This window comes from Liolophura sinensis, chromosome 6 (assembly GCF_032854445.1).
Source record: "Liolophura sinensis isolate JHLJ2023 chromosome 6, CUHK_Ljap_v2, whole genome shotgun sequence".
NCBI classification, from domain to species: domain Eukaryota; kingdom Metazoa; phylum Mollusca; class Polyplacophora; order Chitonida; family Chitonidae; genus Liolophura; species Liolophura sinensis.
In genome coordinates, this window is record NC_088300.1 from 44,846,536 (window position 1) to 44,873,359 (window position 26,824).

Sequence of the window (26,824 nt, forward strand, 5' to 3'; positions counted from 1 at the left end):
ATGCTGAAAAGCGTTTTTCCACATTACATGAACTGTATCCCCTTCAGTCCCATTCACAATGAGCAAATTCAAGAGCCTTTGGATCAAACCAGGGGCAGGTCATACCAAAGACTTTGAAAATGGTACTTGTGGCGGCAAGGAAATAGGACTGGATGGCTGGTGTCAGTGTAATGTGGATGAGATGTCAGGTTAGGTGTCTTCGTCCTGATTCTTCACTGGCGACTAGTCTTGAACTAGTCTTGCCACAAGAAGACACAGTACGTACATATATATATATATATATATATACACACACACACACACACACAGCCATGTCATCATATGACTGAAAAATTGTTAAATATAATATGCATAACCCAAAGCATACAAGCAGTACATACATACGTACATTGAGCAATTTGTCATAATTTCTTTAAAATGGTGTGATATATGAAAATCATTTAATTCAGATCTAAATGTATATATATATGCATGCTATGAAATAGAGTTGTTCTACTAATTTTCATTTGATGAGTTAATACAACAAATTGCACTGTATCAATGCAGCTTCCACAAGACTTGCCCAGCTGTGTACTGTCACCTTAGCGTCACTGCCATCTGCTCTGCTACAGCCAAACGTATTATACTTTGTATCTGCCAGGAAGTTGAATAAGACAATGCTCGATCACATGACTGGAACGTCAATCTGTAACATCGGCTGACACGTCCAGTATCTTCATCCTTGTACCTGTCAATAAGAGTGACATCCCAGATTGTCTCCCCTGACAAAACACGGATCACACAGAAATACAGCATCTCGTCAAACTCCACTCCTGGACATTCCCAGAAACTCATGTCATGACTGTAAGTCATGGGGTACAGACTGAAGGGTTTGAACGGGTGTGAGCACACTGCTGTTTTGGGGAACTGAGACGAAAAGCGACTATCGGAGGACCAGAGCATCCTCCGATCCACAATTCCACACACACAGCATAGAAGTTTGTCCAGAGAAAGTCTAAATGCCATGCCTAATTCACTGTCAACATCTTGAGCGTTATCATCTGCAGAAGGGAAGTACACTTTGCCGAACTCTGTAGTGCAGTTACCCTTCTCGATAAATATCCTGTGCGCCAAAGTCAATCCCAAAACACTGGCATTGCTTTTCTCTTTTTCATCGCAAATCCGCACAACAGTCTGATTGGTGTCAACTGGCTGACCGTTGATGCAAATTTCTTGGAGCACCGCCCGCAACTTGCTTGTCCATTCCTCAGTCTGATTACAACCAACCGGTGTCCTCCTCACTCTAAACACACCACTCATCTCCAGATAAACTGGCACAGCTTGGAACACACCTGGGCTATCTTTCCACACAGGCCCACGAGTTACAAATAGTTCTGCTGAAGAGTTAACACTGTCCCTCAGCATAAACTTCAAAACGTCCAGAGTATGGTTTACTGTTGTAACTTCACCGACAGTATCTCCATGGGCGATAACTCTGGTTGACCAATATTTAGTGAGCTTATCAGTCAGCTCTTCTGTAAGTGTATATAATGGATGGTCAGGTTCTGCCAGTAGATTTCTGAAACGGACAAGTTTACAGATGTCAACAATGAACAAGATGTTATTTCCTGATTTATGGGAGAATCAGGATGACAATGGGTTATCATCTCTCGGCAATGTCAGATTAAGTTACACATGTACAGTGATCATTTATGCACAAATCAGAAAGGAAATCATACTATTGAATAAATGTTCCAGATCTGTAAATAAAAGTGAACATTATGTTTAGAGAAAAAATACCTATTTGATGTCAAAAAAATATTGCCATAACAGTCAATAAAGAAATATATATATATATATATACACAGTATAAACTTCCACAACTTTCACCTTAGTAGAGATCCAACTCTTTTCCAATCTTGTTTTACTGCACACAGTAAACTGCAAGAATGATACGACCTACCTGTTTATCTTGTCCTGACAGTCGTGTGCTCTAGAAATGGCAGGCACATCCGAGATCTTTGGCACAGATATAGGAGCAGCCCGAGTGAACATGTGAGTGAGAGCTCCGTCTATGTGAAACCATTTGTCTTGACTCCTGCAACACAAAAAGGAAGAGCATATCTGTAAGACTAGGGTATGGTAATAAATTTATGAAACAACTGCTATCTTAGGATAAACCTCTGAAAAGAAATTTCGAACACTTACTTATTCTAGAGTATGGCAGTGCCGAGGATTCAAAAATTGCTTATACAAACTAAACAAGATGACATCATCAACGGGCACTGCAGTAGTGTATCTACTGGAGGAATCTATGTATGTATGTATGTACATATATGTCCTTCAATTTTCTGATCAACTGTATATCTGATCAACACTTGCTGGATGTATTGCTGGAAAAACAAAGTATTCCAAAAACTGTGTACTGCATATGCAAATTAGGCAATGATGCCATCACAGATACTGCACTACAGTGCAGTATATGTAGTTGGACGAATGGAGAACACTTATACAACATGTCAATGGCAGAGTGCAAGTATGTTATTTATTTATCTTTTAAGCCATCCTCAAGAACATTTCACCTATACAAGGTGGCCAGCAGGAACGCAACAGGGCCCGCAGAAAACCCATGAATATCTGCAGGTTGCTGGCAGACCTCTCCGAATATGACCGGAGAGGAAGCCAGCATGAGTTAGACATGAACTCACATCGATTACAATGGTGGGAGGCTCCTGGGTCATTGCACCAGACAATTGCACCAGAAAATTGTCCACAGAGCCCCCTGATACATTATACATATGTTAATGTTGCATCAAGTGCATCAAGTACAGCCCCTACCTGAAACCTGTGCACAAGTAGCCTGGGAAATCTCCTGGATGAAATGGATGGATCTCTGAGAGAATGAGGCCAGCATTGGCTGCCATTGAAACCACCTGCCAGCTGTCCGGCCATGCACGCTGAGGCCTGTCTGCTGGTGTTCCACCTTGACCTTTGCACAAGGTCACCATAACATGACCTTGAGGAGCGAGAATATTGACTGCACTGTCAAAGAGAATCAAAACAAAGTTTGGTTAACATTGTATTTGAATGAATTCACTCACAATAATAAGAATTCATTAACTAAGGTGATTTGGCAAAAATTTGTTAATGTCATCGGACCTATCAGCTGATTTTGTACTTGACAACATACTTGATCGATTTCAGTTTTACTTGTATGACAGTTTCAACTTTACATCAATATTATCCAGATTTAATCCAATATTTGACAAATGTTTACCAATACCGCAGTACCTCACCTGCGGAAGAAGTCATCCAGCAGTTTTCTGTTTTTCTTGTGGTTGGACTTGCCACCTGCGTGCGGGAAGTTAAAGATGATCCTCTGAAAGCTTTGTTTCCTGATTGCAGGGTAAGAGTTGAGGCGGCACCCATCTACATCTAACAATACTTGAACTCCTGAAACAAAACACAAAAGCATCAAAGTATTTGTCTTGCTGATGAAGTTTAATTTCCAGACAACATCTTAACAGTACATCATGTATTGTTGTTTATGCTGCGAAATCAGTTTATCATTTTCTTCCATTCAGCAATTCAACTGAGCTCATACCGATGTGTGTACATATGAAAAGACGACTTGTTTGTTTGCAGTCTTCATGTCACTTTCAGCACCATTTCAGTCATTTGACGATGTCTTGTTGTTGCAGACTGGTTTTAATGTTAACATAAAGTGGCCAGGTGCCAGTTGTTCAAAAGTGTGTTAAAAGTTAAATAAGACTTAACTTTTAACACCAGTCTTGTCCAAATACAGAACTAATGGGATTTTAGTTTTGCCTAAAAGCTAATACTGGGCTTACCTGCTAAACAGGGCCCTTGATAAGTCCATGTCAACCCAGTGACCCAATACTAAGACTGGCTATGATGTCATGTCTGGTATCTACTCTTAGCTAATGTCTTTGACATAGTGTTCTAGTGAGGCAGCACTATAAATAGAGTTTGTCAGTATTAGAACAAGCAGGTCCTACTGTGGTGTAATGATATGATAACAGCAATGTTAAACCAGAAGCAATGAAACGAATCCTTTATTCACTTAAATACCTTGCTTGGCTAATCTCTCCCTGTTCAGTAAGGCATCCTTGTGTTTGAGGATTGACGATTCAGTCTCCAAGCTTGTGGTTGTAATATGTTGAGGAGAGTGGTATCTTAGTAACGACGTTGTTAAGGAGAAGTCCCCATCTCCCACAAGCAGGATATTTCCCTCCACCACTGAATCCATGTCAATTTATAGAGAACCTAGAACAAGACTATACAGATATAAAACCAGTATTATAAACAACCAGAGGAAAATGGTGACCACAACTCTATCACTGGCTATTTCTCACGGCCCAACACAATATGAATGTGTTTATAGGTCTGACTTGACATGGGTGTAAAAACCCCTCAGACTACTGCTTCTGACAGATGTTTTGGGTACATGAGTAGAATCATTAAAAATAACACCGGTCTACCGCTGTCTATGTTGTCAAAGTTACTGGCACATATTAAGGCAGAGACCTGGAGTCTATGTAGGCTGCAAAACTGATCCATCTATTTTTATCCTAAAAATGGAGTTGGAGTGACCTAAGTATTTTCGTGAGGAATTTTTTTTTCCTTTACGTTTTATGTTTTTACATTTGACATCAGATTGTATGCTATGGGTTGGATTTACTTTTTTAATCACACTAAAAATGTTCTGAACGCTTGATTCACAAATAAATATGTTAATTACGCCTTGTTCATAAGAATGAGGTCAATGAATAGACAAAAACTGAATGATTTTTTTTTTTTTTTTTTTTTTTTTTTTGATTGGTGTTTTACGCCGTACTCAAGAATATTTCACTTATACGACGGCGGCCAAAACTGAATGAGAACATAATCGTATATGTCTACGCCTGAATTAATACAATTAAAAAAAACGTTTGACAATTTGTCAAAATACCTGTGGCTATTAACAATATCGCAGTTTTCCTCTTAGTATTTTATGTTAGTCATGCCACATTTGAAAATCTCTTCTCAGTACCGGTATCGAAAAATGGGCACTTTGTGACTCAGGATTCAGTTAATTATCATTCCTTACTGCTTACTAAGTCTTGACATTTGATATGGCAATGTTATCAGCAAACACAAAATACAGTGAAGGGTTTAGTGCAGACATAAGGAATGGGTTTTTTTTCCTTTGTATTCTGGACTTTGTGAGCTTGTATATGTCTTGATTGGCTTACCTGCAGATATCATTCGCCGTCAACATTCCCCAGCTGGTCGCCATGTGAGACGTTATGGGGGTGTTCGCGGTTATCCCCCCTGACAAGGATAACCACCCAATGATCGAGCGCCCAAAAGGTGATCCGCCGCTGACAGGGGCATAGATCAGGGGTTTGAAAAGCATATATATTCCCAAAAACCTGATTTGGAGAACAAATTAAAGATGTTGTGCATTTTTACTACAACAGCTTTTCCTGCTTATAGTTGAAGATGACTAATGTACACCGAAAAATACAGGTAGGCCTAGCTATCGGGTATTGATCTGTGTTGTATTTTCCATTTATAAGCCTATATGTTTAATGCTAACGAAATACGCTACAACCTTTTGTTATCATTTGCCTATTGTTCTTGTCTTGCTTGTGTTAATAAGGCCGAGATTATGTGAAATCCATGCATGTCGCAATTATATATGTTGCAATCTTATGTAAATGTCGCAATACTTGGAATGCACGCATTCTTTGCATATGCCTGGTTGATAGCTACATTAAGACGTATAGCAGACCCGTGTCATAAGAGATAGAATGTATCAAATCGGGTTTTTCTGGTAACTGCACTTTTCGTAGTAAAACATAAAATTCTTAAAAAAATTGCTAGCATATTTTATGCAGGCTATATCGGTACTTTTCCGCATGGAGGTTCCAGTCATACAAACCCGGTATGCTCGATTGCGTTAATATAGGCCTATCACCAAAGCATTGATAAAAGCAAGTTCTCTGCAAGATAAGCATACGGTAAATTGTGCCTATATATGCCTACATGTAGGCCTATGCATGCTTTGGCAGGCTCATATACATTATCACCAAATATAAAACCATTTGACCCACTCTTGTAAGAATAGTACAGCACATGCACAAAATGCATGGGTCTGACCTGCATGGATCACAGATCTTACATGTAATCATGTCTCATGGGAATTGGAATTCAACGAAGAATTGAATAGTACTTCATGAACACAGGGGATTTTCTTGACAGGCATGTGTAGCCCACGAAAGTGGCCGAGGAAAGATGTAAAATTCCTTTTGTCCAAAACCCAACTATTCAAATTTTGCTTCATTTCTGACACGTCAACGATCAGGTCTTTTAATGACGGTGTGGCCATTTTGTCCCTCTTTCTGTCCGCGTTTGTCATGTTAACCAGATTCATATTTCAGCATATATGTAAGTCCAATGCATATACATGCAGGTGTTAGGCCCACTGAGTGTCTAGGTTATACATGTAGTTGCATACGGACCGACTGGAGGATGATTTGAGGAGGTGGAGGGGAAGAGGTTGCGGAAGGAGGGGAGGGGAGGATCTTCACAGCACAACAGGCGAAGGTTGCATAGATCCAGGAAGCTAACAATCAGATGGCCGGAGATGCGTTGATTTCGGTAGTCTGCTTCATTTAGCTAGTCGCCTACATTCAGCTGTGTGTAAAATCAGCCTCGCTGTCAAAATTCCCTGTAGTCAGTGACACGTAATAACACAAGCTCACCATATGGATATGCTGAAAGTTCATATTCTTGCAACGAAAGCTAAAACATTTTTTCTACACTGGAAGGGGATTTTGATATCATTTTATCTGCATTATGCTCCAGACATACGCCGGTAGAGATTTCTTGCTGATAAATATACGTAAACTACAGTTTCATGCTATAGAGTTCAAGATAGTTTCAAGTGAAAATTGTCCCATAGAAGAACATATTGTATATTTCATTTTATTTTCCTTAATATTATTATGTGTGTGGAGGGGGAAGCTTAACCGCCAGAGGCATGTTTAATTTTTGGTGGATATATAGATATACATGTAGGCCCCATACTGCGTTTTCGTGCCCTGCAACCACATGTCTATTTTCGCACGTTTAACAAGGTATCCAGATGTCCACTGTTGACTCGGAATACAACTTAATTGATTTGCATGTTCAGCTTTACCTTGTTCAGTTTTAATATTCTCGATGATGCATATAGATATAGAAATAAAAATCTGTCGAACCTTGTATTTTTCTATTTCTGTGGTTACCACTGTGACAAGATTGCCAACATGGATCCTATATTTCCTACATAAATAGGAATATATTACCTTAACTCATTATATGTGGACATGAATTCTGTTCGAAAAAGATCCGTACATGTAATACTGTATGTTTCGCACTAACTGTATCCACTAAACAGCATGTATTACCTGATTTTGTGGATGATACGGTGGCCCATATACGACATTTTCCTTTTTTCTTAACTTTTGTAACTTTTTCTTAGGTTTCCACCTGGGTGGAAACGTTATTTACACAGGTGGAAACTCACGTGATGCAAGAAGCCTCGTTCTCATTTCCGTGGGCAGCCGAACTTAAGGACGGGTTACTAATGGAAGGTGAAATCATTTTGACCACAGATAAAATTTTGGGACACTCATTAGGGAGGTCGTGTGGAATTCCATGTGACTTGTCTCATCCACGCCTTTCAACGTCATGCTGAAGTTCTTACAAGTTGTAGTTCATCATCATTCTGCCCACGGAAACGAGAGCGAGGCTTCTTGCATCACGGGGAGGTAAAAAACCGTTTCCACCCAGGTGAAAACCTAAGAAAAGTTACAAAAGTTAAGAAAAAAGGAAAATGTCGTATATGGGCCACCATAATTTTTGGACCAGAACAAGGCATTTGGTATCACGTGAGTTTCCCCCTGGGTGAAAAGGTTTTCCACCTGGGTGAAAATTCCACCAGGTGGAAACCTTCGCACCCAGGTGGAAACCTAAGAAAAAGTTATGAAGTTAAGAAAAATGGAAAATGTCGTATATGGGCCACCGTAGGGTCTGGATCTTTTGTGAAGATGTGTCAAAGACACGTCGCCGATATAATAGCAACTCCACTACTCGGTGTTGGCAAAAATGCAATAAGAGACGTTTTCATCTCAATGTCTCGCGAAACTATTTACTTTTTCTTAATGAAAGAAAGGGTAAATTTACACATAAATATGTGCTTTATTCGCTTAGAAATTGCGGGTGTTAAGTCTGAGATAATAGCTCTGACTCTAATTCTTACAGTTCTTGCACGGCTGGATCAAGATACTTGCATTCATTTCTCAGAGACAACTAACACGAGGATTAAAAGCTTCCCAAAGTAAAATAATTTCTTTCTCCGTTCTTTCTCCGTGCAAATTTCTTTGCTTCCACACTCTTACTGCAGACGCCACATTAAAAAGAGGACTTCCACACGATGGAAAGTGCATATTAATGTGATATACATGGGGGGGAGTTATTTTCAGTTGATGGTATAGGAGTTGAAATATTTACGGACACATCGCTTAAAAACTTGTAAATATTAGTGCAATATGCGCAAAAACAAGTTCTAAATTCCTACACTGCCAACATATAATGTATGGTAAACGGTGCTGTCTTGTGTGGTGTTGCACGAAGTTCACTGCAGCCCATTTGCCTTCCAACAACTTAACACACGTCACATGAGGAAATTCGGGAGTAGCTCGTAAAGGGTCGGTGGTTTTCTCCACCGATAAAAACTACATAGCCGCCCTAGTTCTTGCGTATAGTGTTCATCAACAGTCCAAAAAATATCCGCTGTGTATAGGTCTCCCATCAATGGTGTCGTTGTTCTGGGAACCGTTTCAGATCATGTATGTAAGCATATTGGTTAATGCCCTAGCACGTTGAACAACACACACTGAGGACACGTGTATCTTCGATAAAGTTGTATAGCTATATCCAAGAAGCTATGTAGACTGTACATGCACACTTTAAACGGCATTTGCCATAGTTGTATACGCGAAAAGGAATTTCAACCAAGAGCCGTTCACGAAAGTACCTTTTTCAAACTGCGTTCCATCCAAAGACTCGCGAGTATTAGAGATATGGTCTACAGTGAGACAAAAGAAAGACAACTGCAGAAAATAACAACCTTCTACATCCATTCACATCGCAGTAAAGTAGAAGTTTCCCCCGCAGAAGATACCTTCCCCATGAGATGTCCCCTTTCATATGGTATCTTATTTCACAACATTGGCTGGTTTTAAACGACTTGGCTATAAAAGGGAGGGAGAAAGTTGGAGACTAAAAATAAGCTGAGAATGCCGAAAAGTAAGTATGTCATGGTGTATCTCGAGGTTATAGCCCAGTCTTTCTCGGCTTGAGTAAAGAGGCCTCCGCCAGAGTGTGCTGAAACCTGTAAGTATATATAGTATATTTATATACATGTAACTATGTGGTTAACGTTATTCAGTCTGTTTACCAACAATAGATATCCATCAAGTTTGACATATTTCTCTGTGATGGTTACCTATGTATCAAGTAGAATTGTAAACAATGTGTATTTTTTGCATTTCCATATTTTGTTATATATTTCTCCAATTCCAGTTTTTCTCCATCATCATGAATACCAATACTTAATATACTAAAATATGGACGGTAATTGGCAAAATTAAAACGTACGACTATCGTATTCATGCATTTATCTGGTCTTCATTGCGATTTTTATTTCAGAAAATCACTGTATATAGATGTTTATATCTTCAAAAGCTTTTATCAATTTGTAAATCTATCATGGCTCACTCGGTTGTTGCTGAGCAAATTTACACAAATCTGACAATATCAGAAGACAAAATAGAGAGTCAGAGCATACAAAAGTGGTTAAATCAAATATTATTCTTGTCAATATGGATTCTTGTATTTTAAGGTATTAATTTGCTGCGTTAGATGGTAACCTGAATATAGGATAGGAAACTATACGGCGTTGATTACCATCTGGTAGATTAACAGGTATAAACACGTGTGCATAATTCGTAAATTTTGGAAATCCAGTTGACCACACCCTTTTTGTATTTCGTTCATGAAATGGTGAAACTCCTTAACAAAATCAAGACAAAGGAAGCGGTTAAGCTGGTGCTTATACAGCCCCGAACCATTATTGGACTTTTGTTTTGATTATTTATTTATTCCAGAACGAAATGTTTCAAAATAGGTATGGTCTGGTTCATATGACTCCAGCGGCATGCAAGACGCCAAAAACTTCAGACTCACTGGAATATCGGAATAACGTTTCATATACCACTTGCATGAGTCAGAATCGTTGATGTATTTTTTTTTTCATCATTTGGCCCAATCACATCAACAAATTTTATCTCTAGTATCCTCTATGATTTAAAAACATCTCCAGTGTATGTTTGTATAGTATTGTGTGTATACACGAGTGTGGTCAAGAATATGTCCAAAAAGCTTATTTATGTAAAGTTCACCAGTTGATCCATGTAACCTGATACAAGCCCATGCGCTTAAGAGCACTCTGGAAATCTCTCATGAAAGATATGGTGGGGCCTAGCGAAAGACCTGTGTCTGAGAGCCAAGCTACATGAACGCACACAATTTACGAAGATTTACATTGCCCACAGCAATTAACAAACAAAAATTTGCAAACTAATTAAGATCTTTTAACAGGTCGATTCATTCAAAAGCGTTTTAGTACAGTTTTTGTTTCCGGATTTTGCCTGTTTCTATAGCATGTACCCCTTGTCGAGTTTAAATCAACATAAACAGTATTTAACTGCCAAGGAAGAAGGTTCTGTAAGGCAAGTGGAAATTTTCCACTGAGTGCGCAGCTCACAATGAAAGTCTGTATACCTGGCAGGTTGCCATGGGAACGCCAGTCATCCATCATTCCTTCAGATGTGCTTCATCAGCGTAAACAGCACAGCTTACTCATCGTTTTCAAATTTTAATGAATATCCAAATTTTTTGCATTCCTCATTTTTTCACGCATGCTCTGAAGCACACCCTTAATTCTTTGTGGTATAGGTCCAGAGTGGTGCTAGTATGGAATATTTCGACTGTTCCTGTGTCTTGATTGCATTAGGAATTTTCCAAACCTGGGAATAACTTTCTATATGGCTTTGGGTTATGTGTGACTTAATTGTGTTGGTTTCTGTGAAGGCTGTTTAAATCTGGTGGAAGTTATTTTGATCTGACCCAAGGGCCAATGACCATCGGGTCAACCACTGTTTATACCTACAGTGAAGACAGCTTGGATGCTTACACAGCCAGGATGTATCTACGACGTACGCATTACTCATGCGCATTCCAGAGCTCACCCCCAAGACGGTTTACGGCCACCACACGTGGTTAGTGTTTACAGCCGGCTGTTGTATACACGTGGCTCTTATGATTTCAACACAACAAATGATGCATGGGTAATTTGGAGTTTCATTACCAGATATCACATCTGTCAGGTCCAAATGGATCATATCCATTTCGACCCATGACAAATTCGGTATAGACAAGCTGGGCACAAAGCGTACAGCAGAAAAGACAACACTGTGATTGTTTGCAATTCCTCACACGTATAGCTGGTGAAATACGGCCTCCCAATTTACTTCAGCTGGGGTTTTATTCAAACTGTTAATGTAAGATATTAAATGATAATAACATAGCCCCTACCACCCACCATCAGAACCACGGCTTAAGAGGGATAATGCGGTGAAGTTATTATACGTCACCGGTGTAGACTCCAATACGTCAACTCCAATTCAACCTCTTAAAATATATTTTTCTAAATCTTCGACTTGAGACTCTCCTCGAACCCTTGTAAAGTTTCAGATGTCACAGCGGGTACAATACAATACACGGATTTTGCTGAGCTGTGTGTAATTGCCGATGGTCATAATCCTTTAACACGGTCACGTGGATTTGTTTGTTCCGCATCAATGAAATCTCGATTATGCGCATTGGAAACAGCTACCCAGATTATTCGATCTTTAGCTGGACACAGGTCTGCATAATGGAACTTAGGAAGGATGCCAATCCCCGCGTTGCATATATGGTTTGGACTCTCAATCTGAAAGAATCACCCTAATCTTGGGTCGTGGGTTTTTATATTCATCAGCCTGAGTAGCACTGGCCCATGGATTTCCTGTATTCCCAACATCCTTAATTCATTTGTTCGGCATTGCCTCAGATTTTATTACAAGGCATATCCGTACATATAAATGATGCATGATGGGAAATTACATGCGGCAATTAATCCCGTGCCCTTGTTCAGTGAATTTGTGTATTCCTCGTCCATTAAATATAATATATTTAAAGACGCACAGCATAGAGAGTAAAACCAGGAGAGTGAGGACAGTGTGGTAGCTGATAGATTGTCTCACGTAACCGGTAGAATACGGTCTCTTTTCAATTTACCCCGTTTAGGATTTTATTTTAACTGTACAATGCACCATGACCTAAGCAGAAGTGGGGAAAAAATATTCAGTGTTGTTAATTGCAATATATTATTAAATATTATATATTGATGTTATTGGTCTAGAATTATTCAGAAGGCTGTGTTTTCATCAGATGTAGTAAACAATCACAATAAAACAAAGACCAGTGTAGAAGGTCGGAAAGTTTGTTAGTAACTTGCCGAATGTGAGGGATTAAACCCGGTATTCCGGTTTATTCCACCCACAAAACTGACTACCATCGTTTTAGAGGAAAATTCTATAGTATATGAACACTACTATGCCGTAGCATTGCTTCAGGTCGAACTAAAATGTGAATGTTTGCATGTTCGTTTGTTCCATCGTTAGTTTGTTTCACATATAGACACATCATTCACCAATACTCACTGTATATGTAACAGTGGACTAAACTAGACTAGACGGCAGCTCTATAGAATAATTACGTGGACGAAGTAACAAGCGCAACAAATCAGCTCAAGTGCCGAAAAATAAGTTTACCTCGCAATAATTACGTCCAACCAGTTCTATGCTTTACCGAGTTATATGTTATGTTATCAATGGCCGAAAGTTATCAGGGCTGGATAGCTGTTTTCTGTGTTCCCAAATTTCGATCCATTCCAACTGCCTTAACCCCTCTCACTCTCCAACTACTGTCAAAACTACTGGCCCAACTACTAGCTTCATTTCAAGGAGAGTTTATATGTCATATCACGGGTAACAGATGAACTATTCCGTTTTAGTTTCCGACTAAAACATCACCCTAAGGCTTTATTCTTAGAAAATTGGGTTAATGAGACAAATCAACACATTGATGTTTTGCGTCAGGCTGGATGTTACTTGCGTTGGTAACAGATTCTAGCAGCAAGACCTTGATGTCTCTCCTATATGTTCAAATGGGGCAAAAAGTGCCATAAGATTATACATTACGCCATTTGCATGTACATGTAACATTTTGGCAAGACTGTCCATGGGAAAATGGCTTTTGTAATATGAGTCAGTGGTTAAACGCAACACAGATTTGACCAAATGTGAATCAATATACATGCATATGTAGCAAAATTATTAATCTGATTTACACGTAATTCTATTTCTTAGACGTTTGTGAAGGGAAGATCACCTGAAGAAAGATGGCAGGCAGGGCGAGTAAATCTGGTATTGGATACCAACAGGAGAAGAAGATGGAGGCTGTAAGTATAGACTATATGGTCGTTCACATTCGCTGATCTGTTACAAATATAGTAAAAGACGTACAGCATAGAAAGTGAAATACGGCGCAAATCAATTTACCCCAGTTAGGGTTTCATTCTAACTGTTCTTGTAAACGCTTAAATAGCAGCAAATTACATGCCCCCTAGCACCATGTCAAAATTAGGTTTAAAAATGCAGTGATGTTAATAGCAATTTATTAAATGTCTAGAATGATTCAAAGTGCTGTGTTGTCAGAGCGTTTAACGTTCATTAACATAACAGCGAAAGCCTATGCATGGCTGTGGTTGCCCCTCCTTAACCCCTAATCCCCTAATCTCTTCGATCTACTTACGTACACTGGATTCCGTCGCAAAAGCCACACAGAAACCCATTCGTGAAAACATGATTTTCTTATGTAGCTCATCCCAACTTTGAATTGTGACCACCATGACCGTGGCCAACGAGATTGCGAGTGCGAATCGAACTCTCGCTGCTTCTGCTGTGGCTTTAATGAAACAAAGCGACCAAGCGACGAACGGTGGTCTACTCCGGATCCTCTGGCTTCCTCCACCATAAATTTGACTGCCGACATATAAATGAAAACCTGTTACCAGCTTACTACTGATAGAATTGATCTTGACAATATGAATAAAGACGTACAGCATAGAGAGTAATAAGTTGGAATATGTTGGCATATGGTCACACGTAAACGGTTAAATACGGGCTCTTGTCAATTTACAGTTCATGTAAATGTATAAATAGTAGCAATTTATAATCCTCTCCTGACACCTGGATGAATCTGACAAAAACACCAAACTGAAGTCCTTTTTTCTTTATGATTATGCACTCCCTGAGTATGGGTCATTAAGGCACCTTTTCAAATCTTTTTCAGAAAACGACTTTCAGTTTCACAATCAATATTCGGGGGTTATGCACAGTTACTTGCCAGTACAGTTACCGAGTAATCGGTAGGGTAATGCAGTCGAAGCAGTTACAAGTTCATGTGGGCTTAATCTTCATCAATAGGTCCACTTTAACACGCAAAGTGCACACAGCATTACATACTAACATTTGCCACGTATACGCTTATGCGTAACTGTAGTGGGATGCTTTGTGAAACCTTCACCATGTTTGTGTTATTTTGTGTTAATGTTTCTTAAATATGGCCACAGCACAGAATTTTGGGTAATTCTAGGCCAGGGACCTGTAATAAATTGCTATTACTATCAATGCATTTTTGAAAAAAAAAATGATCCCACTGTCGTCATTGTTAGTGTCATGTTTGTAATTTATGCCCTGCATACCTTTTTGTCTTACAGAACTATGACCGCGAGGAGGCGGCAGGTACCCCTCAAGCCATCGTCACCTGGGTGAATGGCGTCATTCAAGGTCAACACGACCCTTGCGTAAGTTACACAATCATTCTGTTAGACACATGCTGCCTGCATTTTTTTCTCACAGCGTTTACTTCGATGTGCAATTTTTCACATGTGTAAGCACAAAAACACCTTGATTAAAATCAATCGCGTTGAAAGCTGGCCGTAAACCACAACTGCTCAGTTCTGTTATAAATTGGTTCCAAGAATTTAAATCCATTTGTTGAATTCCTCAAATTCTGGCCCTGGACCATTAAGGTCGTGTGTTCAATTCCAGCTCACGGTGATTTAATTCCGACTTTAAGTCAGGACATTCGTCAGGTATCAGGCGACTGTAGGTGGTTTACTCCCGGCACTCCAGTTTCTTCGAGCAATAAATCATATCTGATGTAGTGAAAAAATTCTGTATTAAGGTGCTAAACACCCATGCATCAATCACATTAGGTGAAATCAATCTGGTTCGGTATAATTGGTTTCACCAGCTTCACCCATTTCATTTCTTTGAGAGTATTCCTTATCCGCAATTGTTGGCCTCTTCCCTGACCTCCATTTTCACTCAGCACTCATGTATAACGGATCTCTCCTCTCTTTATCGATTTTTTTGTCTTTCAGCCCAACGCGTCTTTTGAATCCATCGCAGCTTACTTCAAAGATGGGATCGCATTGTGCAAGTGAGTTTCGTTCATGAATTTGCGAATCAAAGTATCAAATAGTCTCTAGAACAGTTTGCAACTGTCACAAAGGCGCCGTCATGTGATGCCATCTGTAGTTGCAGTTAATGTATAACATTTAATTGAATCTCCCATAATAACGACTTCAAAGAGAGCATTATTGGTTTTTATGAGAAACAGCCCAACAATCTTTTTATCACAAACATTACCACGCCATGCGATGCGATTACGTCTGAAACATGCATGCACAGGCATAAATATAGAAGAGTTCGTCAGTGATTGTATCCATCTCTACATGTACCTGAAAAAACAAGAGAATAAAATGTTTCATGAATACAGTTATCACAGTTTGTTAAACATAAATTTCTTATCTGACGGGTCAAATTTGTGATAACTTTGAGTTTTTATAACACTCTTCTCCGGAACTTGCTTTTCTTGGTTTTTCGGTGTTTATGCAAATTAGTCTTCTCTGGTTATGTTCAATAGGCTACGTGACCTACTTTTCATTTATGTTTCATGATCCCGGTAACTTCATCATAAAGTGAGTTAAATTTGATCTTTTCAAATTTCAAATATGTCAATATTTCTTACCGGAAGTTTCAACATTTTACCAGAAGTGGTAAAAAACAATGAAAATGGCCGATTATTTTGGCGAAAACTCAGAAATAACAGGGCGTTTTATGTGTAATTTGGCATCCCATGTATATTTTATGCCTCTAAAATGGTATTTCCCGAAATCCGCAAGTCATACTTTGTCAGATCGGCATTAGACTCTTCTGATTCTTTTGGTGACTCACAAAAGGTGGATGAGTCCTTTAACTTCTCCTGCGATTCAGAAATACGACAAGGTGAGTCTTCCAGGACTCGGCCGGTTAAATCATATTTTCTTGGTTGAATGAGCTGAGTTGGTCATTTTTTTGCTCTCAGTGTGGATGTATAACTTTTGTGTGGCCCTGTCGTTTCAACAGGCTGATCAACACTCTGCTGAAAAACACAGGAGGATCACCAGTCTCCTTCAGCAAGAAAATTACTTCTCCTTTCGTGGCCATGGGTAACCTTGAGAATTTCTCAAAAGGCTGTGAGAGCTTCGGCCTGCCCAAGACCTGCATAATCCAGAGTGGAGACGTATACGAGGGCAGCAAGGCCAAATTCTACAACGTCCTCAACACCTTGCACAGTTTGGGCATGTTGGTGAGTTCTTAACCTTTTCGAGTGTTCGCTTCGTTTATATATAGAAAAAGCTTAATTGGCCCAAATACAATAACGAGAGGCAGGTGTAGGCAACAGGCAATCTTGCCACCCGCAATCTGAAATACAGTACTAATCTGGCTACTTTCGTGCCTTTAATTGGCGAATCTGCTGTTCTCTGAGCTCTATCCGTTTCTTCTTTTTTTAGCTTCGAATTATACCGAAGAATTGATTGTCGCTTTATTTACTCGGTAGTGGTATTCAGCATTTAGGGTATTAAGAATGGATGATCATGTCATTACGGACCATCGGCATTATATTGCAGCCAAATCATAGCGATACTGGTAACAAGAAAGACAGCGTCGCCATATGACAAAAATAAAGTAGAAAATAGCGTAAAACTCGAAGAAATAAAGCTTCAGATTCCGCTTCTTCGTTTGATTTATCTTTGTTTATTTGCTTGGAGTTTTATGCCGTACTCAGTAATATGTCACTCACACAACGGTGGCCAGCAATATGGTCAGAGGACACCGGGCAAAACCCGATGGAAACCCACGACCATCTGGTTGCGCCAGCGTGGTAACCGCCAGACCATACATAGCGTGACCCAGTGGGGTTTTTAAGTTGGGCAGCATCATCAATAAAAATGTTGACGGCTGGGAAGCTTGATTTACAAAATTTTGTGCACAGACGAAGAATCGGTTGACTTTGAAGTATACGCAGATAAAATTAAGATACACTAACGAACAGCTTTGACACAATTTGCCTTTGTGTTGTTTCCACAGGCCAACTCTAAGAATATACAGCCCCAGTACACCGGCAAGATGGTCAAGCTTATGGACAACGAATGAGTTCAATGACTGTGAAAACTTTTCGTATCGTAAATGTGAACAAATTTGAAATCCAGTTTATATAAGGGACAGTAAGGGAATCTGGATGAAATCATGGTGATGTTGCCATATAGTAACTGGGTTTGAAGAGTTCTGGTGGAAAATATCAGTGTTTTGTACTACAACGGAACTGGGAGCAGGTATTTGTGCCTTTACATAGACTGTATGATCTTTTGTCTCTTGCAATAAACATCAATTTTTGTTTACATCAAATCGTTCAAATTGGAAACAAATTTTTTACACATTGTGTTGACCACAATAACGAAATAAATCTTTGAAACTTTATTTTAAACCCTCCGGATTTTTTATTCTTTGATCTGGTCTTAAAATACACGCTGTAGAAAATATGTATTATAGTATAAAGAAACTACAGTACAGAGACTTTGTTTTGAAAAAATATCGTGGGCAGTGGACTGTTCTGGAAAGTCTATGTCCAGAAGTTCCTTCCTGTGGCCGAAAAGGATTCGGCTCTGATGCCTCATGTACCGGTAGTGTCTCAAATTTCCCAGTCTGAGCGTATTTAACGTATTGGCTATAAAAGGATACCAGTGGGTTGAATGTGTGCCGAAAATAACCCGGCAAGTTGAGTATAGAGGAGATCCGGGCGGCTTGGTTATTACTACAGAGGGAGGATATAACAAGTACAAACACACACAGCCTTATCAGTAAGTACGATTGCCTTAGTTTTACCGATTAAGATTTTTCTATTATCAGCAAATCTAGTAGGTTACTTTAGTTTTTCCTTCGTATCGAAGAGATACAGCAGAGGATTTATGTTGTCTCGTGCACGCTACAGTGCAGAAATTGATTTGTCCATGATGGCTGATATGTACCGGTCGTGTGTAGGCCTAAACACATAGACATAGAATTTTTAAACACTATATGCTTAAAATGAATTGGAATTTCCCAAATCTGCTGTGTGTCCATCATAATATTACGTTATGTAGATTGGACTGATTCAATGTTTGTTCAAAATACACCCATGACAGGATTTTACTGCTTGTGTGCCCGGTGGGACTTAAAGGTAGCGTATATAACATTGCAAACAGAAGTATATCCTATAATTAAGCATATCTAATACTGATCGATCAATGTGTTGAAACAGACACTCGTATAGCAGCCGTCAACCAAAATGGACGCCCAGGTCAATAATCGGATAAGAACCATATCTTATATCTTACACTCTTCTGTATACTTTAACCTAAAATGACATTTCCATGAACAGTTAGATTGAAATCCTAGCTGAGGTAAATTGATAAGGGGCCGTATTTCACCGGTTACGCGTGACCATTAGCCAACTATCACACTGTCGTCGCTGCTCTGTGTTTTTTGTCTCTCTATTCTGTACGTCTTGATTGTCTTTAATAATCATATATTTGTCTGCACTAAACACATGTCATTCAGTCAAAGTGAAGCAGAATATTAAGATGAAAAAGCAAAATTAATAAATAACCTATAGGCGCATACACTCAGTACAGGATACGTATTCATGATATGGGTATCGATGCATATCGGTTATATAGGTTCACCGACAATACATGACTTTGATCTGGCAGGTTTGTCACAGGTGGGGCTAAATAAGAAGCAGCCTGGAATCATGTAACAGACTGTACTAAAGGTGAGCCAGAAACTGATCTGTGAGTTAACGGTATACTGAGGATAGATGCTGTGTAATACAACACAAAGACTTGTGTAGCCGCGAGCTGTGCTGAAAATACCATCATGGCTTTTGCAGCATCAACATCTTATCTGTTACGGACTTAAAAACAACATATATAGTGCACAGTCGCGTATCTTTGGAAGTTGTTTGAAACATCACTTTAAAATCTGAAATTGAGTCTTGCCAAAATGTGGAAAAAATGAGATGGCACTGCTTATAATTCAGCTCCAATGTCAGCATTTTATAAGCCGTGTATGTAGAGCACCTCATGCTCCTTAGTTTGATGAACACAAGCAACACAGTGTAGGTTCTCTCTCACACATGTGCTAGTACCTGGGGAAGATGTTTAATAACTGGTGCTTCAACACTCATGCACCCATCACCATGGCAACAGGCTTCAGAACTGTCTAAAAGTACCGCATGCGTCGAGCGCGAGTCGTATAACCGACCATCCCACTCTTAGTAAACTCTCAAATCTGAACCACATGGGAACAGCTGATTAAAGATATGCTCGGAAAATAACTAATGGCACATGTGAAGCATCTATCATATATCTACCACACAGACGCCGTCGTTAAATAACAAGTACTATAGGTAATTAGCTTCCCTCCCAGCCACAAACAGTACCTCAGGCCTGTCCCCTCACAATGGTCATTGGTGTGGTATGTTAACCTCTTCTCTTTTTTAAGACTTTTTTTTTTTAAATTGTCTGATTGTCTTGACAATCAGACGACGAAACTTATAGTCTCGAACATTCTCACCCATATAGATAGATGATTCATGTTCACGGTAGGCGTATTACTCGTATTGCCCAGGCCGAATGACCTTCCCTGAAGTCCAATCCACACTGTGAAACTTGTAGCGCATACTCGATCAGCAGAATTTCACAAATCGATATATATGTGGGGAAAAACAGGCTAAAGTTCTGTTCCTTAAAAACTCTGAGCGTCATTGGGACTACGTGGCCGAGGTAGTTAGTGTGCCAGCGCGGATCAATAACGTATGAGCTTCTCACATATGCGGTCGTTGTGAGTTCAAGTCCAGCTCTATCTGGCTTCCTCTCCGGCCGTACGTGGGAAGGTCTCAGCATCCTGCGGATGGTCGTGGGTTTCCCCGAGCTTTGCCCCTCCCACTGAAATATTCTTGTCAGTACGGCGTAAAACACCAGTGAAATGTATAAATAATTCTAAGCTTCATAACATAATTTGTCACATCAATTGTCATCCACAAGCGCGACCCATTTCAAAAACAACTTTCAACACGAACTTCTAAAGTCGAATACTTTATATTCATTTCATAAAATGTCATAAATTTATTGTCTGACTTATATGTTGTAGCTTTTCGGGTGTCTACGACGTATCGATAGACCTATATCAATACCTGAAATGTCATGTAAAACCTGGTGCAATTCAAAATAGACGTACATGTATGTGGTGAATGTATTTACTTACTTCATGGTTGTTTAATGCCACAATAAAATTAATTTCGTTCTCACGTTGAGTATTTTAATCTCCTCTGGGTTATGGTGTGCTGAATAGTTACAAACTTTATATACATATATGCTTCTAAGCCTATAGACAAGTGGACAAGAAAAAAATAGAGGACATTTGGGTCAAAAAGTCGGTACAAACTGAACAAAATAACCACCGACAAGAAAATGTCGTTCATTCCTGTCAGTGGTCGATCGGTGTGATAAGAACTGTCTTTATGGATGCTATTTCTGGTACTGAACTTTCTGGCAGTAATTCTTACACTCAATCTATCTTTAGTGGGTTTCCGTATCTCCACCAGTAAAACAAGCACAATTATTTACCGGTGAGTAAGATGATAGGGACGTAGATTCCAGACGTTTATACAGGTGCTTTGCCGTGTTATGGTTTTAAGTATAATTTCGACAGATATTCAGCGACATTTGGTTTCCAAAGATGAATTGCAGCTCACGCATCGTGTACACGGTATATACTACGGGACGTTTTAATATTTCGCTATATTGAGGGGTTAATTTAGGATTATCTGTTTGAATGGGATTTTACGTCACCCTCCAGAACATTGCACAGCATACGACCACGTTTACGTTTTATCACTGTAGAAAACTGAAGTTTGATTTCTAACAGGTGACTTCATTGGTCACTGCGCTGTCCTCTACAGCGAGACATGGGCCGTTTTCATGAAGTGCACATAGGTAAGTCAGCCCTTATCCACCCTGACAACGTGTGTTGTATAGATATGAAGCACACTTAGGTAAGGGCTACTTAACACTAATTACACTTCATAAAAGTGGCTCCAGGTCTTAACTTACTGAATGACCTGTTCCTTAATGCCATACTCAAGGACTTTTCACTTGTGCGATGGTGGTCGCACTATGGTGGAGGAAACTGGAGTGCCCGGGGTAAACCAGCCAACCATTGGCAAGTTACTGATGATCTTATCCTAATGTGACTTAGACTTTGCACACCGCACCGATGGAAGACAAGAACAAGGTCTTCCTGCTCTTCGAATGTCTGCGACTTTATAAGCCCATGTTCACAAGGTGTTGGTTTCCTCTTAGTTCAACTTGGTTTCCCTCACTGGTAAACCTGACCGCTGTCATATATACAGGTGACAAGTCTTTAGCACGGCGTAAAAACAGAAATTAATAAATTTATATAAATGAATACATTGTTTCCAACAAGACAAATTTCGACACTATGAAATATAATATTTCACAGTTTTAACTCATTAGGTAAAAAAGGATATTTCAGTTTTTTTTTTACTTCAGTGAAAAACTGCATGGCACTGTGGAATTATTCCCCACATTTTCAGATAACGCTCATAAAAGGATAAAAAAAATCTTAATGTATAACGTATAGTGTTAGACATTTTTGAGTGAACATGTTTTCTCTAAGTCTCTTATTCGTTGTTAGTTCCTTTTTCTTACATGCCAGTAGGTGCAGACTATATAGTTCACTACATAATGTATTTTGAAGGTTATCATATAGAGTATATAGTCTAAAGCTTAACCGATATACAGATGATTGTGGGAGCGTAAAGTTATTAAATAAATAAGGTGCTTGCCTTTTAGAGGGATTTTTTTTTTTGCTTTAACCCCTCAGTGCTGAGCGCCAAGCGAGGCAGAAATAAGTACCATTTATGAAGTCTTTGGAATGACCCGACCCGGGTTTGATCACGGGTCTCCCGACTGTAACCAATAGGACACCGAAGCTGTCTAGGAAAGTTCGTCAGTGTATAACCCTGGGGGCTCCGGTTTCAACCACCCATACTCTTCCAGCAACTGCCATTGCCTATCATAAGTGAAAAATTCTCGTTAAACAACAATCAAGTAAAACACAGTTCATTGGGGGTAAGAAAGTACATTATACATGTTGTGATGTGTTCTGAAGGTCTTCCCTTATATACATGTAACATATATTGTCTTTTCATCTTGAAGGTTAATCTGTAGACCACTTATACAAGATGACCAGCGCACTGAGAGCAAGCAAAGCCGGCCTCGGCTATGAGGTCGAGAAGAAGATGGAGGCTGTAAGTCCACATTAATATTAGGCCAGTTGTGTACATATTGTACATATAGGTGACAATTATGGACTGGCAACTCATATATGGTGTGCTGTCCTGCACATTTAAGTCAACGGATTATTAGTAACGAGCACTAATTCGCAATACCTGCAAAAATGCCCACCGCATTTCGTGTCGTCTTGCACTGAGTTGCTGGACAGACTCGTTAAGTCATTGGACCGACCAAGCAACCAAGCGATGATCGCAGACATGCAGCGTGTCGCCATACAGTACCTGAGTTCAACTGAAAAGCTAACCATACATATTTTGATTTACTGACGATTCCCTTTAATTGTTCCCATGCTCATTATATAGTGAATTAAGAATAAACAGCTATCCCTATAATCATCGGATGACACAATTGCTATGTTTCAGAACTACGACAGAGAAGAGCAGGCTGGAACCCCGCAAGCCATTGTAAATTGGACGAACGCCATCCTTAACGGCAAGCACGAACCTTGTGTAAGTTACTTACGTCTGACTGATGATGAATAATGCGATATTGTGTTGCACTCTGCTCTTGGTCTGAGCCTGGAAAGGTTTCTTCCGTTGCGTGTGTACTACATATACTCATACTTAAAAAAATAACTGCACAAAAACCATGCTCTAATGAAGTCAACATAAATATTTGTGAATAATAATCTCTGTGACGGCTGTAGCATGAACTGGTGTAGGTCGGGAGGGGACGGTGCCTGTATATCTTAGAGACATGTGTCAGTGTCACAATTGTTGACAGCCCTGTCAAACTTCAAACTTTCAGTGACCGTTTCGAACTTTTATAAATAGGTCTATCGACCCAATGTTATAAATGCCAAAATCCATATATAGGATGTTCATAGATGTATATTGGGGTTAGATTTAATTGTAACAGCGTTGTCGTTATTGAAGAGGGGTAGGCCTACGGTGATATAGCAGAAATTCCAGTCCTAAAATTACCCGCTCTGGGTTTCGAACCTCGGTGAGCATTCTTATATCTAAAGGTTTCTTTAATGGAAACTGCTGAAATACCTGTCATTCTATGAGAATCTATCTTGAGTTCTCCCAGACTAACCCCATACAAACCTTTATGCTTTATTTCAGCCAGGTTCGGGCATTAAAGACATTGGTGCATATTTCAAGAGTGGCGTACCCCTGTGCAAGTAGGTTATAATACATATTAAACGTGCATTTATCTACATATATCTGGTGTAACTCCAATCCATACCTGCGTTCAGTGGATTTGCAATAATAAACTGATGGCGCATTTCAACATCGGCTATTCATCGCAAATGACAAGAGATTCTCAGTTACATTTCGGGTGTTGCTGGCTCACTGTAACAGTCAGGCCATAGCCAATGATGGAGGTCGCGCTTTCGGATCAATTCTTGACTGCTTCTGCATATGTGCTGATGGACGGAGAGCTGCAGGCTCAGGCTGCAGACGTTGGGCGGATCTAGTCTAAACCAAAACGAGGCTATATGGCATTATGGCTATGCAGTTGGAGAGAGAATACCTCGCGTGAAGCATAGATATTAGCAGTATATGGGAACTGTGGTGAATAATAAACCCTGAAAGTCAGGGTAAGAAGTCTGTTTTATTTATAATTTGACGCTTTTAATCGAACGATAGGTCCTTCCCCGCCCAATTTTTCTAGCTTTCACTCAGTAGTTCTCCGTCCATAAACATAAATAAACACGAGAGCTACAGTACTCTACTTACTTTGCCTGCAGCTTCAGGTCAGGGTGTTTGCCAAGTACCAGTCAAAGGGCGGTGATTTTGGTCCAGGCACTCCGTTTTCCTCCACTCATGCCCTGGCTGCCGCGTGATACAAGTGAAAAATTGATAACAAGCCCTTTAAATTGTCTTTCCAGACTCATCAACGAGCTGTTGGCGTCCGAAGGTAAGCCACCCATCCCTTACCAGAAGAAGGTCATGTCCCCGTTCGTTGCACTGACAAACCTGGAGAATTTCGCTAAGGGTTGTGAGAATTACGGCCTCAGCAAGGAGTGCACAGTCCAGTCGACAGACGTCCACGAGTGCAGGAAGGCCGGGCTCTACAACTTTATCAACACCATGCACAGTTTAGGATTCCTGGTAGGATTTCATGATTCCATGTGATTGTTTATTAAATATGATGAGGGCACAGCGTTCAGAGTTATGCTAGATAAGTGACGTCTGATAAATTGCAATTAAGTGCACCGAATCTTCTGTCTTTTCTCTAATTTCGCGTAACTCATGAGACAATAGGGGGCGTATACGTTGCTATTATTTAAACACGAACGGTTTAGAATAAAACCCGAACTGATGTAAATCGACAAGAAGCCAGATTTCATCGGTTACTTTTGACCATATATGTTAACAACATGCATCACACTATCGTTGCTGCTGCTGTTTTACTGTATGCTTTGTTTTATTCGTCTTTTACATTCAGTGCATTACAAACACAAGCATAATCAAGTAATGCTCTTATTCCCCAGCATTTCTGAATGCAGTATGAGGTTATCTTTTCTTTATTAAGATGAAAGTGACCTTTGGTGGAATGACAATAGCTAATTATGATCAGGGCGTCAGATAAACGCTGATGTGATAAACTTTACAGAACTATGCCCTCAGAATACAGCCTAAATAAACTATGCGTAAAAATTCCACAAAAGAGCAAATAATTACACAGTGAACAGTCAAAACAACTTCATTTTGATGGAAATCTAAAACAATCATAACTGATTGTTAACTTGTTCATTGACTGAGGAAGAATTCAGCCAATCTGAATTTTTATTGGTGTATATCGTTTGACAATAGCTTTATCAATTCTTCATTTGTTGCTTTTATCTTTAAGCCAAATTAGAGTCTCAGCTGTGTAACAAACCGTTTTAAACCTTCTGTTCGTAATAGGGGTGAAACAAGTTACTATACGAGCCAATGGTACAAAATCAGTGTTTATGAATTTCCCTCCTGATAACTTGTCGTTTTTTCTCAATATTACTTATTGAATGTTATTACTATTTTCTTTATCATTATGTTATTGAGTGTACCATATTTTTTCACTCTGCAGGCAAATTCGAAAGGCTACATGCCAGCCTACACAGGCGAAATCGTGAAGTACCTGGACAACGAGTAACTCCACAGATGTGGTAAATCGGCGTCATGGGCCGCACACTAGCGTCCTGAATCCAAAACAGACGACTCTACGGGGCATCCTGCTTCATGTGCACGGGGTCCTGGCGCCGCAAATAGTGCCGCTGTTTTGCTCATGTTCATATTTACCGTCACGCAGCGGAGAGGATACCAACGGACGCCTGTGACGGATCAAAAAGTTAACAATTCGGATCATTTAGATTGCTCTGTTGTCGTCATATCATATCGTACTTTAAATGTGAAATAACTGTCAACTTCGAACTGAAACCTTCATAATTTACTTTTGCAGACATTGTTGTTTTTCCGAACAAGGAAGTTGGGGTCGCTCACTAATGTGACGTGAAGTTTTATATAGCTTAGACAGTGGTGTTTTTCATAGAAGTAAGAAAGTGCCTGTAAAAGAAAGATGAAGTTTGATAAGAAATGGCAGATTAACACAGAACAGGTGTCGCTATGTGCTCTAGTTAGCATACATCTCCTGTAAACTTTATATACAAGCAACTATCATCACAATAAACTGTTTATCTCGCCTTCGTCCATTTTCTCTTGGTTTCTCAATCTCAGTTTTTTTCTTTTACGATTTTAGTCTACGTTTGTATGGTGTTATATTCATGTAAGGCAATATAACGCGTTAGTGCGAGATTTGCATGTTATCACATAGATTTGTGTTCCTGTGTCAGTCCTGTTTTTTTTTAAAGACAATTCAAAAACTAAC

At 39.6% G+C, this 26,824-nt stretch overlaps 3 protein-coding genes across 6 annotated transcripts; 2 read left to right on the forward strand and 1 right to left on the reverse strand.

Annotated features, from left to right (window-relative positions):
- Positions 1–426: 426 nt before the first annotated feature.
- LOC135469004 (ferredoxin-fold anticodon-binding domain-containing protein 1 homolog) lies at positions 427–5,276 on the reverse strand. Of its 2 annotated transcripts, XM_064747519.1 has the most exons (6): positions 5,235–5,276; positions 4,072–4,266; positions 3,276–3,432; positions 2,818–3,021; positions 1,943–2,077; positions 427–1,558 (listed from the first exon to the last, which is right to left on the reverse strand). In XM_064747519.1, the coding sequence occupies exons 2-6, from the start codon at positions 4,247–4,249 to the stop codon at positions 577–579; spliced, it is 1,656 nt and encodes a 551-aa protein (XP_064603589.1). In that variant the 5' UTR covers positions 4,250–4,266; positions 5,235–5,276; the 3' UTR covers positions 427–576. The 2 variants fall into 2 exon arrangements, with proteins under 2 accessions (XP_064603589.1, XP_064603588.1); XM_064747518.1 differs by lacking the exon at positions 5,235–5,276 and having other exon boundaries at positions 4,072–4,482.
- Positions 5,277–9,345: 4,069 nt separating this feature from the next.
- On the forward strand, positions 9,346–18,068 carry LOC135468998 (transgelin-2-like). The gene is made up of 6 exons (XM_064747511.1): positions 9,346–9,426; positions 13,566–13,657; positions 14,978–15,064; positions 15,647–15,705; positions 16,674–16,896; positions 17,679–18,068. Exons 2-6 carry the CDS (start codon positions 13,598–13,600, stop codon positions 17,742–17,744), a joined length of 495 nt encoding a protein of 164 aa, XP_064603581.1. The 5' UTR covers positions 9,346–9,426; positions 13,566–13,597; the 3' UTR covers positions 17,745–18,068.
- Positions 18,069–18,329: 261 nt separating this feature from the next.
- Positions 18,330–26,643, forward strand: LOC135468690 (rac guanine nucleotide exchange factor B-like). Of its 3 annotated transcripts, none has more exons than XM_064747076.1 (6): positions 18,330–18,448; positions 22,871–22,962; positions 23,371–23,457; positions 24,076–24,134; positions 24,846–25,068; positions 26,027–26,643. In XM_064747076.1, the coding sequence occupies exons 2-6, from the start codon at positions 22,897–22,899 to the stop codon at positions 26,090–26,092; spliced, it is 501 nt and encodes a 166-aa protein (XP_064603146.1). In that variant the 5' UTR covers positions 18,330–18,448; positions 22,871–22,896; the 3' UTR covers positions 26,093–26,643. The 3 variants fall into 3 exon arrangements, with proteins under 3 accessions (XP_064603146.1, XP_064603147.1, XP_064603148.1); XM_064747077.1 differs by lacking the exon at positions 18,330–18,448 and adding an exon at positions 19,345–19,401; XM_064747078.1 differs by lacking the exon at positions 18,330–18,448 and adding an exon at positions 21,599–21,625.
- Positions 26,644–26,824: the final 181 nt, after the last annotated feature.